Here is a 17,331-nt window from a genome sequence, read left to right as displayed (position 1 = left end):
TGACAGGTTGTCATGTTGACCTGGTCACTCGCCATGTTGCTTTAGGTCAATTATTCTATCCAGGCCATACTGCAGTTTCTCATCTAGGAAAAAGACAGTTCTAGGACTCACTTTATGGGTTACTGTAAAGATCATGTTACTTAGAACAGTTCCTGGCATGGCACGAGTATGGAATAAATGCTATTAGCAACACTTACCCTGTTCTTTTCATTGGTGTCCGCTTCGTTTGGCAACGCTAAGATCTTTGAGGTCTGAGACTGTCTCTGGTTATCTGTGAGGCCTCAGGGACGGCAGAAAGCTGCTGCTTACAAATATGCCTGAAGACAACTATTAAGAACTTTGTGCAGAAGATGAACATAAAGCGGAGACGAGAGAGTTGGAAAAAGCCTTCCTGGTAGGGATAACGACAGGTGAGAAAATAAGGAAGACATCTGTGCAGGAAGTTGTAGGAAGAGGCTTCAGTGAGGCGGATGGTCCTTATGGTGAAAAAGCGAGGGACAAGGCAGAGGAAGAAAGGGAATGACTCCTCCGGAGCCCAGAGCAATCTGAAATGGGCCTGTCAAATGGGCCACACGGGGAACTCAGCAACTCAAACACTGAATGCGGCAGAATCCAGTAGGGGACCCTGGGCCAGGGAGACTGGTTAGGAAAATATGACATCATTTATTAGCAGCTACCATGGATGGCTACTATTTCCAAACCCTTCTCTTTTAAAGGAAAAGGCAATTTTATGATCACAAACAGGCTTTTTTGTTTGTTTTAATGACAACTCAACCTCTACATATATACAATATTGCACAAATCTTAAGTGGGTTGACAATTATATTAACAATACAAATTCATGAAACAGTTACATAAAGCTACTGCTCTAAGTTTCGGTGATTTCTGTGCCAAGTATTTCAGTAAATACGGTGAACGGAAAGGAACTCGGCTTCAACTCGTAAGACTCGGATTCCAAAAAAAGCATGTATGTCATCTCACAGAACACTTAATATATACCAAACCCAGGAAAATCAACTACTTGATAAAAAGAACACTGTTAAAGAAAAGTTGGTGACGAAAACCTTAGGTTTAAATACTAGGCTTAAAAAATTTTAGCACTAGGACCCCGAAAGTGTATGCCTATTGGGATTACAAGAAAAGACCCCATCTTCTGCTTCTCAATTACTACTGCATTCCAAGAGAACAATCCTGGGTTGCTACGATGTCTTCTTCCCTGCTAGGGTAAACTACTGTTCCCTGATCTGAGTGAAACAAGATGGTAATTCACATAAATGGGTTTTATTTATCTGTTTTTTTTTTTTAGGGCCTCACCTGTGGCATATGCAGGTTCCCAGGCTAGGGGGTCCAATTGGAGCTGTAGGTGCCGGCCTATACCACAGCAACACAGGATCCGAGCTGCTTCTGTGACCTACACCACAGCTCCTGGCAATGCCGGATCCCCACCCACTAAGCAAGGCCAGGGATCGAACCTGCAACCTCATGGTTCCTAGCTGGATTTATTTCTGCTGCGCCACAATAGGAACTCCTACATAAGTGGTTTTTTTCTTCTTATTATTTTTTTAATTAAAAAAATTTTTTTTCTTTGCCCTTTAGGGCCCCACCTGCGGCATATGGAGGTTCCCAGGCTAGAGGCCAAAGCAGAGCTACAGATGCCAGCTTACACCACAGCCACAGCAATGCGGGATCTGAGCCACTGAGCGAGGCCAGGGATTGAACCCACAACCTCATGGTACCTGTCGCATTCATTTCCACTGCGGGCCATGATGGGAACTCCTAAATAGGTTTTAAAATAAGAATCTTCTCACTTAAAATAAAACTATGTTCTCCAAATTACAAAGAACTCTTATCCAAGTGTTGATGAGGTAAAGAAGCCAAATCACCTGTTTACCTTCACTGACCACCTCAGAACGAAGAGCTGGCATGTCACTACCAAGAGGGGGGAGATGTGGGTGGTCCTGGCTCTGCCCCTAGCTCGCCTGCAGTACCAGGGGGCTGGGACAAAAACCCTTCAGCTTCCCTGGGCATAGAACTAAATAAGTATAGTACTGGGGGGGGGGGCAGATGGCTTTTAAGAAACTTTCTAACAAAAAGGCTCTAAGTCAGCCTGAGACCCCATGTCTGAGCAGGGTAGCAAAAGAAATGGATTTAAAAACAGGGGGTTGAAAGTATTTACCTTCTGATCCCATCACTCAGAAGGATTCTATACTATAGTTCAAGGAACTCTCTGTCCGATTTAATGTAACGGCTGGGGATGCTACAGGGTGATGCAAAGGAGGCATTTGACAATGAAATTTTGGATAAAAAAGTAGAAACTCCGTGCCCACTTCAGTAGAAAAACACGCTCCATCACATCACACCAGCGGTCAAGACTTCCTGCCGCTGAATTTCGAGAGCCATCCATTTGGGGATATATACATTCAAGCTGCTCAAAAGAACTACCAATGCACACCTGTGACGAATGTTTCCTGAAATCTTCCCAGAAAGGCAACTGTCATGCAGCTGCTTCTAACAGAAAGGATGCAGAAAGAATGACTTGAGGGGAGGACTTAAAAAACACCCCCGAAGCATTTTGTTTTCTGTCCCCTAAAAAGAACACAAATACCCAGCTTTCTGGAATCTAACACACTGGCTTCGTCTTCAAAATGCATCACTTTATTTTCCTTGTAAGGCAGTCATACGTTACAAACCTTAAGCACGTGACAGTCACATGATTTCTCCAATAAGCCCCAGAGCATCCGCAGCTCTCCTGGGGCCAACGGCCCGAGCAGTCCTGAGGAGTCAGATGTTAAAGCTTTCTCCACAGCCACATGTCCCTTTGATGTTTGGGTTATTGAACACAAACTCGCTGGATAATTTGTCTTCAACATAGTCCATTTCTGTTCCTAAAAGTGTTAGCTGTGCTTTCTTCTCGATGAACACTCTGACTCCTGGGGGAGAAGAACACGCTGAGTCACACACAGCCTGCCAGCCTACACAACCTGCTGACTCACAGCACAAGCGAACCTTAAAAAGTAACCACTAACAAAAGCCAAACAGGAAGCTTTTGAACCCGTCTCATTATTTCCCTTAAGGGATGCAGTGCCCAGCTTCCTGTTTGTCCCCTTTCCCACACAAGAATCTACGTATTAGTCTAGACAGTTGTACGCAAGCAAATTCTAGGACAATTCTATGTAAAACTAGAATTTGCCTTCCGCTATTCATCTATTTTTCCAACTTGGGACATGAAGAAAATCTGTATATTTCCAGTGAGAGTTTTGTAAAGATGGAGTCACTAAAATTAATGAAAATCCTGAAATGCTATCTGTTACCACAACACACTGCCAAGCCTAGAGAAACAAAAAACTGCTATGGTGAGCTAGTTTAATAAGACTAAATCATAAATCAGTACAAGCAGTTGTGTTTTTCGGCTTATGAGCTGGGAAACTGATCCTAACTCCCTAGTTATGAAGTAGGTAGAGGTTGGGCATCTTCATAAATACAAATGCATCAAGAAAGCTTTCTTGGAGTTCCTGCCATAGATAGCACAGTGGTTAACGAACCCAATTAGGAACCATGATGTTTCGGGTTCAATCCCTTGCCTCACTCAGTGGGTTAAAGATCTGGAGTTGCTGTGGTTGTGGTGTAGGCCGGTGGCCACAGCTCGAAATGGACCCCTAGACTGGGAACCTCTACATGAAGTGAGTGCAGCCCTAAAAAGATGAAAAGACAAAAAAAAAAAAAAAAAAAAAAACAAAGAAAGCAAGCTTTCTTCCTGGGAGGTCCCATCATGGCTCAGCAGAAACAAATCTGACTAGGATCCAAGAGGATGCAGGTTCGATCCCTGGCCTCCCTCAGAGTGTTAAGGATCTGGTGTTGCCATGAGCTGTGGTGTAGGTGGCAGACACAGCTCAGATTGGCAATGCTCTGGCTGTGGTGTGTAGGCCAGCAGCTGCAGCTCTGATTTGACCCCTAGCCTGGGAACTTTCATATGCTGCAGGTGTGGCCCTTACAAAAAAAAGCTTTCTTCTTCATAAGAAATTGAGCTATTACTAAAATCTAAACTATTATTAAATATAAAATATTATTATCCTTAGCCTGGGAACTTCCATATGCTGCAGGTGCAGCGGCTATTAAAAACCCCCCACCCCAAAAAACCAAACACAAACAACTCACCATCTTGAACAACTTCTTCATCAGAGTCTCCTTTTGTCTTTGTATATTCTAGAGTGTAGGAAAGGCCATTACAACCCCTGGTTCGGACACCAACTTTCACACCTACCTGAAAAGGCATTGCATATATAAACTTAGTTTTAAAGTAGCACAGGTTCAATAATTATGTTAATAAAAGCCCTATTGATATTATTCATTTCTTTGAAAGTTAAAAGATAAATATCAGATTTCTGGCTATAAAACATCCCTTAAGGAAGTGTAAGTAGAATAGGAAACAAGCATTTAAAAATTTAACTATTGTGGAGTTCCCGTTGCAGCTCAGTGGTAATGAACCCGACTAACATCTAAGAGGACAAAGGCAGGATCCCTGGACCTGCTCAGTATGTTAAGGAGCCAGTGCTGCTGTAAGCTGTGGTGCAGGTTGAAGATTTGGCTCAGATGGGTGTTTCTGTGTCTTTGGCCGGCAGCTGCAGCTCCAATTTGACCTCTAGCCTGGGAACTTCCATATGCTTTGGCCCTAAAAAGACCAAAAAAACCCCCCCAAAACTATTGTGCAAACATCATTACAACACTAGCAGGTGTCCAAAAGGACTAACAACCAATTATATACAGAGAAAAGAATAGAGGAAAAAAATATCCCCAAACTATAATCACTCCACCTAAAAAAAGAGCTGGTATGTTTTTTCCTATATTCTTCCAATCTTTTGTCATATAATCTAAACATGTTTACAACAGAAATAAAAAATTTATTCTCTGCTACATTTTTTCCACTTAACACATCATTTCCCCATATAATTAGCTTCCACACTCATCATTTGCAAGTTATACCTACATAATCTTACATTATATTTAAAGCATGTTTATTAGTTAACTCTTAACTATTTGCCATTTAGGCTGGGAATAACATTTTTTTTTTTTTTTTTTTTTTGTCTTTTGTCTTTTTGTTGTTGTTGTTGCTATTTCTTGGGCCGCTCCCGCGGCATATGGAGGTTCCCAGGCTAGGGGTTGAATCGGAGCTGTAGCCACCGGCCTACGCCAGAGCCACAGCAACTCGGGATCCGAGCCGAGTCTGCAACCTACACCACAGCTCACGGCAACGCCGGATCGTTAACCCACTGAGCAAGGGCAGGGACCGAACCGGCAACCTCATGGTTCCTAGTCGGATTTGTTAACCACTGCGCCACGACGGGAACTCCGGGAATAACATTTTTAAAGGAAGAGTTTGAATTCCAAAAATTAATAATCTTTTTTTTTTTTTTTTTGTCTTTTTGCCTTTTTTCTAGGGCTGCTCCCTCGGCACATGGAGGTTCCCAGGCTAGGGGTTGAATCGGAGCTGTAGCCACCACCCTACACCACAGCCACAGCAACTCGGGATCCGAGCCGCGTCTGCGACCTACACCACAGCTCACAGAAACGCCGGATCGTTAACCCACTGAGCAAGGCCAGGGATCGAACCCGCAACCTCATGGTTCCTAGTCGGATTCGTTCCCAAGATGGGAACTCTGATAATCATTTTTTTAAGAGAAAAATTATCTGATGGCAGAGATGACCACGTAAGAAAATCAAACTTTCTCAAAAATGTTTTCTGCTCCCCCTCCTCTTGTGAGATGTTTCTGGGAAGTTTCCTTACAGTCCACAGACCATTACCTGGCACTCAAAAGGCCTCTACGTGACAGGGGGACATCTACATTACAGAATGTTTAATTCTGTAAACATTCTCAAGTACCAGAAAGCAAAAGACTGCAGTCAACACAGAGGTCAGTTTAAAAAGTGACCAAAAAGCACTTTTAAAATGCCAATGTCTACCTTAATGTAATTTTCTGACAATATCTACTGAACTTCTATTCTTCGGTCCTACCTCCTTTTTACTGTTAAGTAAATAGCATTGTCCTAAGAAGCATCATTTCAGCAAGCAAGTCTTGATTCTCTGAAAAGCAGCAATCATAAAAGTGGGAAGACATCTGAAGAGAGTGAGTGAGAATGGTAAGGTGTCTGAGGGTTTGATGAGCTAATGCATTCAGAGTATTCTCTTGTCTTTTTTTTTTTTTTTCGTCTTTCTGCCATTTCTTGGGCCGCTCCCATGGCATATGGAGGTTCCCAGGCTAGGGGTCCAATTGGAGCTGTAGCCACCGGCCTACACCACAGCCACAGCAACGCAGGATCCAAGCTGCGTCTGTGACCTACACCACAGCTCACGGCAACGCCAGATCTTTAACCCACTGAGCAAGGGCAGGGACCGAACCCGAAACCTCATGGTTCCTAGTAGGATTCGTTAACCACTGTGCCATGACGGGAACTCCTTTTTTTTTTTTTTTTTTTTTCTCTTGTCTTTAAACAAGGAGACAGGAAGTTTCCATTGTGGCTCCGTGGTAACAAACCTGATTAGTATCCATAAAGACGCACGTTCACTCCCTGGCTTCGCTCAGTGGGTTAAGGATCCGGCATCGCCGTGAGCTGTAGTGTAGGTTGCAGACATAGCTTGGATCTGGCGTTGCTGTGGCTGTGGTGTAAGGCCAACAGCTGTAGCTTGGATTCAACCCTGAGCCTGGAAACTTCCATATGCCACACCTGCAGCCCTAAAGAGACAAAAAACAAAAACAACAGCAAGGAAACAGACTGGTTTTATCCACCCTCAGAGAGACAGCTCAGAGAATGTGTGAGGGAATTTCACGTATTCAGCATGATATACAACTGCTAAAATTCTGGAGCACATGTTACAAGTACCTGTTTAACTTAGTTTTTATCTTTGCAAACTGGAAGACTCAAGCAAGCAGGATGCCAGCTATCAGGAATGGACAGAGAAAGGGCACGCGAAAACACAGCTTCGGGTCACTGAGATTTGGAAAAGGGACTGCTTATGCCACAGATGACACCTGATGACGTGTCTGCTCAACCCTTTTCATGTCCATATGAACAAACATCCCTCAAATCTACAAAGCCACACTGTTTTATTCGGTCAATTTAAACTCTAGTCATTAGTCTACCTAAATTGAGCTGGAACACTGATATACTTCAGATTTAGTAATTACGAGGCCAAAAAAATTCTTAGGAGGAAGATGACAGAACCCCCATAACTTTGTAATGCAGTTTGTACAATGAAACCTAGAACTACTCTGCAGTCTAATTACTAATTAATAGTCTTGGAAGTAGTTTATAGTATTCTTTAGGCAATTAACAATGCACTGAGATTAAGGTGACGGGCACACCCCTTAATAATTCTAACATCTAAGAACACAGCCTACACAGGGGTACTGAACTATGCTTACAGGCCTACAACAATGTGCCTGGCATGCTAGAGACAACAAATATTTGTTGCCATAGTGTTCATTCATGGCAGCACTGAATGAGAACAACCTAACAGACCTTTAATAGGGGGGACTGGTTATATAAACATGTTCAGCAGAATATACTATTATATGGAGCAATGAAAAAGAATGAGGAGGACCTTGACTTAAGGATACAAAAAGATCTTCAAGCTGTATTATCAGGGGAAGAGCAAAGTGCAACCACAGCATGTATGTCTTATCTAAGCAGGAAAAGACACACATTCAAATGTAACTAACTGGCACAGTCTAGGCCAGTGGTTCCTCTCAGGGAATTACCTTTGGTTGTTATAACTCAGGAGTGGGGCACTGCCAGGGACAGAGGCCAGAGGTGCTGCTAAACCCCTGCAATCTACTCTCAACAGAAAGATACCCAGCTGAACACTTCACCAGTTCAGAGGCTGAGAAACCCTGGTCCAGATAAATAAAATGCAGGTGAGCTCTGGAAGGACATGAAGAGGCTGCCTCTTGGAAGGGAGAATGAAGACAAAGAGTCTGGGGTGAGAAAGTGACTTCCTTTTCAATAATACTCTGTTGTTTTTCTGCATTTCCTTGGCTAAGGCTTCGCATGTACAAATTCTCAAAACATGGAAGAGATCTAACTGGCCAGAATTAATTTTAGGTTCACATAAACTGCGAGATATTCAGTATTAAATTAATATCTTATGTTAGAATTGAAGTTTGCTGATCGAATTAATACAGACACGTTAGAATTATCAACATTAACTATAATATCTTACTGTACCCAGGTTTAACAGAAGTCAAATGAGACACTGAGACATCAGCTACTAAACAAAGAAATGAAAGGTACTTAGGACAAGTAGTCAATATGTTTAGTGCCACCCTGAGATGTTCTCTGTAAGAAAAACATGCGTTTTTAGAAATTATAAAAGTCTGTGGTTGCTTTAGAAAAGTAGAATGTGTGTACTTTCAATAAAGAAGGAATGAGGAATGGAATTGCATTTTATTAAGGCAAAAGAAAGATTGTCTTTAGCTTGTTGCGCTGGATGGAAAAATAAGGGACAGACTAATATGGATAAAGAAAGTGAAGCAAGGTGTGTGGGAAGTGGATACTGAGAAAAATGCTGTGCATTATGTGGACAGAGTTTAGAATAAATTTGAGTAAGATAACTTTAAAAGCAAGGTGGTACCATAAATCAAACTCCTCACAAGGACAAGTTACCTGTGCTATCGTAAAATCTAAATGTTGTGTCTGTATTCCTGATTATTCACAGAATGTCTGATTCTCTGCTAGATCTCCAGCAGCAGATTCATAAGACGTCTGATCCAGCTCCAACTTTTGGAGCTGCCCTTTGGAACTGGTTGACCACCTCCTCCTGGTGAAAATATTTCCTCACCATAGCCATCACTGTGATCTTAATCCTTTTATTTGGACCCTGTATAAATAATTACATTTTTTACTTCATTACAACCCGATTACAAGCTATCAACCTTCAGATGGTGATGGAAGGGGTACCCAATGTAATGTATCGAAGCCCACTCGACCATCCCGTGAGTGGAGACCTAACTGCTTTCCCCTAACGACTTCCCTTTTCAGCAGGAAGCAGTCAGAGCGGTCATCGCCCCTTCTCCCCCGCAGTTAGGGTCTTCAACTCTAGAGGGGAGATTGAGGCAGAATTATTAACTCAGGTAGTCTGTGTGGGAGCATGGGCTTTGATGCAGTCTTTGATATGGTCATGGATTAACATTTGTGGCTTATGGGCTCCAGGGAGTAACATCCCCACAGGCCTTGTTTACCACAGGGAGTGTACCTACGCCCAGATGGGGACATTTACCTGTAACCCCCTGTGACTCAGTTTATGGGAGGAAAAGGTCAAAGAAACTATAAGACTTACAGAACATTTCCACCCCTAGGACCCTACTGGACAAGGACTGATATGGGCAACTGAATAAGGCCAATGGGAGAAGACCACATCTCGCTGGACCCCTTGTTGGTACCCCAACTTTAAAGAATAAAAACCCCTATAGGACAGTAGAGAAAGAGGGCTCTTCTCCCCCTCCCAGTAACCCTGGGAGCTATCTGCTTTCCTTTTCCTTTAATAAAAACTTTGCTTGCTTGCAAAAAAAAAAAAACCAACCAAAAAAACTTTGTTACTGGCATTTAAAAATCACAAGCATGTTTTACCTTTAAAATAAAAATCCCCAATTAATGAAAGCACATTGTTTATCACAAGATAAATTCACTGTGAAACTACAACTTCAATTTTTTTTTTTTTTTTTGGGCCACGTCTGTGGCATGTGGAAGTTCCTGGGCCAGGGATTAAACCTGCACCACTGCAGTGCTAACACTGCTCCTTAGCCCACTGAGCTACAAAGGAACCCCACGACTTCAATTTTTGTACTCAATTATTTGTCTGATTGGTTTTACTTACGTGTTCAGGCTTATCTTTAAGAAGTTGTTTTATCTTGTTTACTGCTGAAGGTGTCTGAAAAAAGAAAATGTTTTCATTTACAAACTTCGCATTCTTCCTAGTCTTTAAGGCTGTTCAAACCTATTTTTAGTTAGTTCATGTGATGAATTTATGTTCCATTCTTGCCCGGGTACCTTGTAGATTTTATACACAAACACATGAACTCTACTCAGTTAAAAGGTCTTGTTTTGTTTTGTTTTTTTAATGTTCAAAATATCTACCGACAACATCCTCTTCATTGCTTTCCCTTCTCCCTCAGTCAAGATCGGTTCCTTGTCATCATCCTGATGGTACTATCTACTTACATCACAAATGTAATTTTTCAGGTCAGCATCTATTTTGTGTTCCTACTGCATGCCCAGCAATAAGCACACTGCCTGACACAGAGAAGGCACTCAACAGTCAACGAATGACACCAAGGACCACACTGGGAAAGCCAATCTTCAGGCATTCTCACCCTACAGATCATTATTAACTCTGCTGCTCGTTGTACTCGCTCCAAGTGTATTTCAAATCCATCAAACTGCACATCTAGAGGAAAAAGGGTTTCCAGCATCAAATAACCTAGAGTGGGCCTCTCGTGCCAGATCCACTAAATGTTCAAAGAGACTCTTCAAATCAGCATCTCAGGTTATCTGGGTGAACAGAACTAGTTACTCAGCTAGTCAATAAGAAAAACAAGAACACGTAAGTTTTTCAGGAGAAATGCTGACTAACCATGCCCAGTTATCCTTAAAGTGGCAACGCAGTGCATGTGTATGGAACAGCATTACCTTCCTGAGAAAGGAGGCTGTCAGGGACAAAGCCTGTCCCAGGGCATTCCTGGTCCACTTCCTAGCTGTATTCTGGCCTGTTGCTTGGCTTCAACAGGGATACTAGTCCCTCCTCTTCAGGATTCTTGTGAGGATTAAATAAAGCAGTTCACAAAAAGCATCTAGAACAGTGCCGGGCGCAAAGAGCTCAACGTAAGCCGGCTATTATTACAGTGATGACAGATGAGCATGGTGAGATCATGCCCCTCCTGCTTCTTGTTTCATTAGCTCCTCTAGCTGTCAATGCTACGCTGATCCCTCCAGTTTTCTACAACGGCATTTTCCTGGTTTGTGAAATCTCAAAGAGTGGACATTATGACCTATGACTTGGCAGTAACTGTAGCCAGAACTCAAGCTTGTGCCGAGGGAGCGGACGCAATGGATGGTCGAGGGTGCTCTTCTGCCCGGGCTGGTAGGGGCTTGGCCAGAGGAACATGCATTTTAGCAGAGTTTGAAGCCAATTTAGAAAGGTCGTGAAACGGAGAAGGTTGAGACTAGCATTTTTATTTGAAAACAAAAACAAAAACAAAAAACACAACATGAAAATAATGCATTGCACTTGATAAAGATGAATGGTTAGTGAGACTCTGATTTCAGTTATTAATATATGGTGTGTATAATTTCTTACTGTATCACTGTTAAAAAAAAATTAAATAAACCACCATCAATGGGTGCTTTATAAAGGTCTTTACCTATGGGTCTATCAGCACAGGAGCCAAGCAGTGCAACAACACAGAAGAGTATGCAGGGGGCAGAAAGAGGAAATGCTGAAGACAATTATGGGGGTTTTTTTTGGTTTGTTTTTTGAGATCATAGCATATCAACCTCAAATATTAAAAGAAATATTAATGAAAAAAGTCTTTTAAGGAGTTCCCGTCATGGCTAAGTGGTTAGCGAATCTGACCAGTATCTATGAGGATACGGGTTCAATTCCTGGCCTCGCTCAGTGGGTTAAAGATCTGGCATTGCTGTGAACTGCGGTGTAGGTCGCAGATGCGGCCTGGATCTGGCATTGCTGTGGCTGTGGCATATGCTGGCAGCTAGAGTTCTGATTCGACCCCTAGCCCAGGAACCTCCCTTTGCTGTAGGTGCAGCCCTAAAAAACAAAAAGACCAAAAAACCGCAACCCCCCCTCCAAAAAAAACCCCCTCTTAAAAGCATTTATTCACCTTTCTAAATGACTGCCATCAAAAACTAGCTTTTCTAACTTTCAGGTCGTATTTCCTGCTGCAGTCCTGAAGAAACTAATCTAATTACTATCAAATGGCAAAAGATTTCCGGTTGAGTTAAAAAAAAAAAAAAAAAAAAAGGCACAGCCATGGGAAAATATTAGATGTCCAACCGTCCAACCCCATGAGAAGCCTTACTGCTGGCAGGCTGGAGGCCCTCAGGGCACACATACCATGCTGTCAACAAGTCCCCTGTGTTTTTATCACAAAGTCACTCTCTAGTTTAGTTTTAGAAAGTAATATATTTCCTTCTTTTCTTGGAGTTCCCTTGTGGTGCAGTGGTTAAGGAGCCTGTGTTGTCACTGCTGTGTTTGATTCCCCGGTCTGGGAACATTCACATGCTGTGGGTGTGGCCGGAAAAAAAGAAAAAAATGTATTTTCTTCGTTTCTCAACTTTTAGTAGAAAACACTCAACTAGTAAATGAAAGCGATTCATGGAGTGTGGCCTCCTTACCACCAAGTGGCTGATATTCACATCTCTTACTGAAAGGGCCTGAAGGGAAAAGTAACCTGTGTGTTTGGGAATTGTCATTAATTAAATTAAAACATGTCTAAATTTTCCAGTGTTAGGCAAAAACTAAACATACCCTGCTACAAAGAGTGTTACTCATTTAAGGGGAAAATAAGGTTTTTATAGTTTTCCAAGTGATGGATCTGATTTTCAGAACAAGTCGGAATGACTCAACAGGGAACTTTCAGGACTTTAAGGATCCTACTTTGCTCTGAGTCTATTTCCATATTTTGGTGACTGCGCACTTAAGTAAAATCATTCTAGGAAACTGTATAAAAACATCAATGAAACAACTTACCATAAGCCTAGTAGCCCTCCAACTTCAACGCACTCCAGTAAACTAAGAAACCCACACCATTCAAGAAATTTAATTAACCTGAGTCTAATTCACCTGAGATTTGGCCACTGAATTAAAATTTAAGGGGTTCTTGAGGAGTTCCCACTGCGGCGTAGCGGAAACAAACCTGACTAGGAACCATGAGGTTGTGAGTTTGATCCCTGGCCTCGCTCAGCGGGTTAAGGATCCGACGTTGCCATGAGCTGTAGTGTAGGTCGCAGACTTGGCTCGGATCTGGCAAGCGGCTGTAGCTCTGATTAGACCCCTAGCCTGGGAACCTCCACATGTAGGTGAGGCCCTACAAAGCAAAAAAAAAAAAGAGGTTCTTGAAACTCAAAGAGATGTAATGATAGCTTTTTAATCTCTCACATGTGTATTACAGAAGACATTCAAGTGAAAGAGTATCTTTTTATCTTTGAGATATGTTAGCCTTAAATAAAGATTTCTAATCGGTTGAAATTATGGGAAAAGGCACTACAGAGGCACAAATTTTTAACTACTCTGTAGTAACACTTTTACTGTATCCATTGCCCCAGGGTTTCTATTCTTTGTAGCAGAAACTTTTCATCCTTCATCCTGTATTTCCTTAAGTCATTTCCCAGGCAATTTTCATTTTTTGCTCTTTAAGGAAACAAGATTAAAACTCAAAATTAACTCCACAATCATGTATACTAAACAAATGCCAACAGTTACAACCTATTTCAACTGTATTATAAATCTGGCATTTTTAAGGTTTAAAAGATGGAAGATAAAAGAGCAGCCAATGAACAAACTATGGTATATTTTAACTCATTCTTTAACAGCTATGGCCGCATCAGCATGCTGTCTCCTTTTCATCTTTTCCCATTTCTGTGTGTGCCTGTTCATACATGTAATCATAGGACAGATACACAATTTTTAAAAGCATAACATAGTAAATACACATAGTCACTGTTTATTGAGTACCTCCTAGGGACTTCACAGTTTATATGAATCATCTTTTTTTTCCATTCTTCCAATTTTGTGATTTAGGTATGAAAGATTAAATAATTTGCAGAAGACTAATAAGTCAAAGAATGAAGAGTGTGATTATCAAACTTTCAAAAAAAATCACTATTTACAATGACTATGTATCTCATCAACAGGATTTAATTTTAATTTACTTAACTGACTTTTCATTGTTAGACATGCAGGCTACTTCCAATTGTTTCCTGTGTAATGCCCCTTAAATTGCCTCCATAGACAAATCTTACAGCTTGGTCACCGTCCTAGAGGACTTTTAGGGCTGGGTCTTCCGAGAAGGAACAACTCCTTAAGCCCCAATGTATTTAATGCCATATTGATGCCCAGCACCCTTCTCAACAAGGTGCTGCTGCTAGAAAGTTAAGCCCTAAAGCATTAAACGTACACCATGAAGTAACGTCTCTCCTGTGTATCAAGGATAATGCTGGCTATGTGCTATCAATCTTCACAGCTTTGGCTGAGCTTTGGGCACTGCTGTGGGTACATCCCTAATCCTAAATTAGGGCCGCAAGAGCTCTGATTTGTACAACGATGGAAATAAAGGACTCTGCCAACAGTGTAGTGTTAAATCTAGCTTCCTTAGTCCTATTTTACTCTGGCTCCTGTATGTTCAACTCCTTTTGTCAATTACTGGGTCTCCAGGGAAGAAGGGGAAGGGGGGGATGTCATCCTCCTAGGATGTTTGTTCTCTGTAGTGTCAAGGGTACTCGCTTTGATATGGTGGGTTGAAGTCTTAAAGCATTCTAGCAGGGGCCCACCTATGGTTGCATAAAAGTACCTGTGACCATTCTTTTAGGTCTTTCTCTTCAGCAAATCGTCAATCCTCTCCTGGATTAACATCATTTAACGCAGATAATTTTGGTGCTGACAATGTGGAATCATGCTTTTACTTCATCATTTCCTTTCCCTAGCCTCTTGCTGACCTCTGGTAGATGACCCAGTTACAGCCCTTCTCAAAGGTTGCAACAAGTCAGATTCCTTATTTAAAAATTTATATATTTGAACATTTGTCTCTTCTTACCCATTTTATTGAACTCTCTCTAGTTTCATTTGCTCTCATCTGTCTTCGCTCAATAGTCCTTTGATGCTTTCAATGCTTTTGCACTTAAGTGAACATGGGGGGCTTAAATGTTTGCAAAAACACTTGTGTTAAGACTAGGGAACATAGGCCAGGATTAAAATGACAGCAAGCCTGCTACCACAGACCTTTGGTAGAAAGCAAGAGGGCCATGCTTTGGCACCAGCTTCTAAGATCACAGGGAAAGGGGCTCATAAAGTCAGCTAGACAGTTATGTAGGATAAATTCAGACAATGGACTCCTGCACGTTAATCTAAGGCAATTATAAAAACTGATATGATAAAGCAGTGCTGGTAGCAGAACTGGCCTGGTAAACTGCAACAAATAACAAAGCATAAAGGAGCAAGTGAGAATGTGGGCTGGGTTGTTATTCCTAGTAACTTCTAGAGGCGTCAAAGGTGGGCCCCAGGAAGGTGGGAAATCTGGGCCTTAAATGTCTGATGACTAAGTAGGAATGGAGAGAAGGAACTCAAGAATTTTTTTTTTTTTTTTTTTTTTTGCCTTTTAGGGCCACATCCATGGCATGTGGAAGTTTCTAGTCCAGGGGTTGAATCAGAGCTGCAGCTGCCGGCCTAGCCACAGTCACAGTGACGCAGGATCCCAGCCGTGTCTGGAACCTACACCACAGCTCATGGCAACACTGGATCCTTAACCCATGGATCCGGGATGGAACCCGCGTTCTCATGGATAACCAGGTTTGTTACCGATGAGCCACAAGGGCAACTGTGGAACTCAGAAATTTTGAAGAAACAGGTAACACGCCAAATGGTGGAGAAAGAAAAGGCAAAAAAAGTGTCGCCACACTTTCTGACTCTTCCTGGCACTACCATTACTAGAACTGGTAGAATTCTTTTGATTCAGAAATCTTTTAACTGTGACTGAAAGGAGACACAAACTAGGAGTAGTGCCAACTAGTTCTTATTTCAAGACCTTGGAAAATTCTAAGATTTGATGATCTTTCATGACATGAAGCAGGCTTGGTGGTACAGAAAAAAGGAATGTAGAATATCATATACAAACAGTATAACTTCCTTATGGACCTAAAACAGTGAGCCACCATAAAAATAAATTCGCCCACCTGATCACGACTTTCTTCTGCTTTGCTACAACTAATTTTCTGGCAACAGACTTTCTTGTGGCATTAGATGAAACAGAATCTATGATTCAATATAATTTGTTTTCCGGTCTTTAGGAACTGGAGTGCTTACACAAAAGCTTCTCCTTAATCAGGAGTGGGGTGTGTGTGTGAAAAGAATGTTGAACTGATCATTAGCTTTCCTATGAAATAAATCTTTCAAAACGCAAATAGTGACTGGTTAATGGACACTGGGGTTTTCCTTCGGGTACAGATGTTTCGGAACTACGTAGAAGCGACGGGGGCAAAATACTGCGAATGTACTAAATGCCACCAAATCGAACGCTTTAAAATGGTACATTTTATGTGAATGTTCCCTTAGCTTAAAAAAAAAAAGAAAAAGAAAAAAACACGGCGCAGTACGCCGATGATCCAGCACGCGTAGTAAATTCTTTATCTGCAGCGCGTATGCTGGTGCCCTTTGAATGTTTGACCCTTCACCCAAAAAACACTATAAACTCACTCTGGGCGGAAATGTATCCTTCTTTGTCCCTTTTAAGACGTGACCACGGCCCAACACCGCTGGAAGCAGAGAGTGCGTTTCAAAAACTCTCTTCCACCGTAGACACCAGGAAGTAACCCTTTATGCACTGCAGTCTTGATTTCGCCAGAGCGTGGGCTTTGTCACCTCTGCGCTCTCACCGGCGCTCACGCACTCACACTTCGGCTAGCCAAGGTTCTCCCCAAGCGCCTCAAGGACAGCTACCCAGGTTCATTCATCCAGCTAACCCCGGCACCTGACACACAGATCTCTAAATAACCTACACCCTAGCCCCTACAAGACCTCCGCTGCCCCAGGCTCCAAGAACACCGCGGCTGACTGCTGGGCGCCTAGCTCGCGCCCCCTCCCCCCTCTACGCGGCGGCGCACGGCCTGCTGGGAAACGTAGTTCCCGGGCTCCCGGCTCCCGCGGAGCAGCCCCTCCCGCGCCTGTTTATCTCCCCAGCAGGGACGAGTTCCGAAGGGAGGGGGCGGCGAAGCGGCGGCTGCAGAGGGGGACCAGGGCAACGTCGGCCGGCCGTGCCCCGCCACCCCCCTCGCGGGGGCAGAGGGGAACCAAAGTCACGGGCCCGACCGCGCGTCCTGGCCACTCACCAGGGTGAGGGCGGCCCGGGTGGGCTGCAGCTTCCTCTTGCTCACAGCCCGGACAGTGGCCCGGACTAACGAAGCGGACATCTTCGCCGTCCCGGCGACCCGGTACCTGGGCCGGAGCTCGGCCACCTCAGCCTCTCTCCATGGACACGGCTGGCGCATTGACGCCACAGGCTCCGGCGCACGGTGGCCGAGGCCCCGCCCTGCGCGGGCCCGCCCTCGCCGTGG

At 43.0% G+C, this 17,331-nt stretch overlaps 1 protein-coding gene across 2 annotated transcripts; it reads right to left on the bottom strand.

The window, feature by feature from the left end:
- Nucleotides 744-17,313, bottom strand: ISCA1 (iron-sulfur cluster assembly 1). 2 transcript variants are annotated; one of them, XM_003357702.4, is made up of 4 exons: nt 17,107-17,313; nt 9,869-9,922; nt 4,156-4,261; nt 744-2,930 (listed from the first exon to the last, which is right to left on the bottom strand). In XM_003357702.4, exons 1-4 carry the CDS (start codon nt 17,263-17,265, stop codon nt 2,782-2,784), a joined length of 468 nt encoding a protein of 155 aa, XP_003357750.1. In that variant the 5' UTR covers nt 17,266-17,313; the 3' UTR covers nt 744-2,781. The 2 variants fall into 2 exon arrangements, with proteins under 2 accessions (XP_003357750.1, XP_005656859.1); XM_005656802.3 differs by lacking the exon at nt 9,869-9,922 and having other exon boundaries at nt 17,107-17,297.

The sequence above is a fragment of the Sus scrofa genome, chromosome 10, assembly GCF_000003025.6.
Source record: "Sus scrofa isolate TJ Tabasco breed Duroc chromosome 10, Sscrofa11.1, whole genome shotgun sequence".
Taxonomy (NCBI): Eukaryota; Metazoa; Chordata; class Mammalia; order Artiodactyla; family Suidae; genus Sus; species Sus scrofa.
This window is presented reverse-complemented; position numbering and strand designations above follow the sequence as displayed.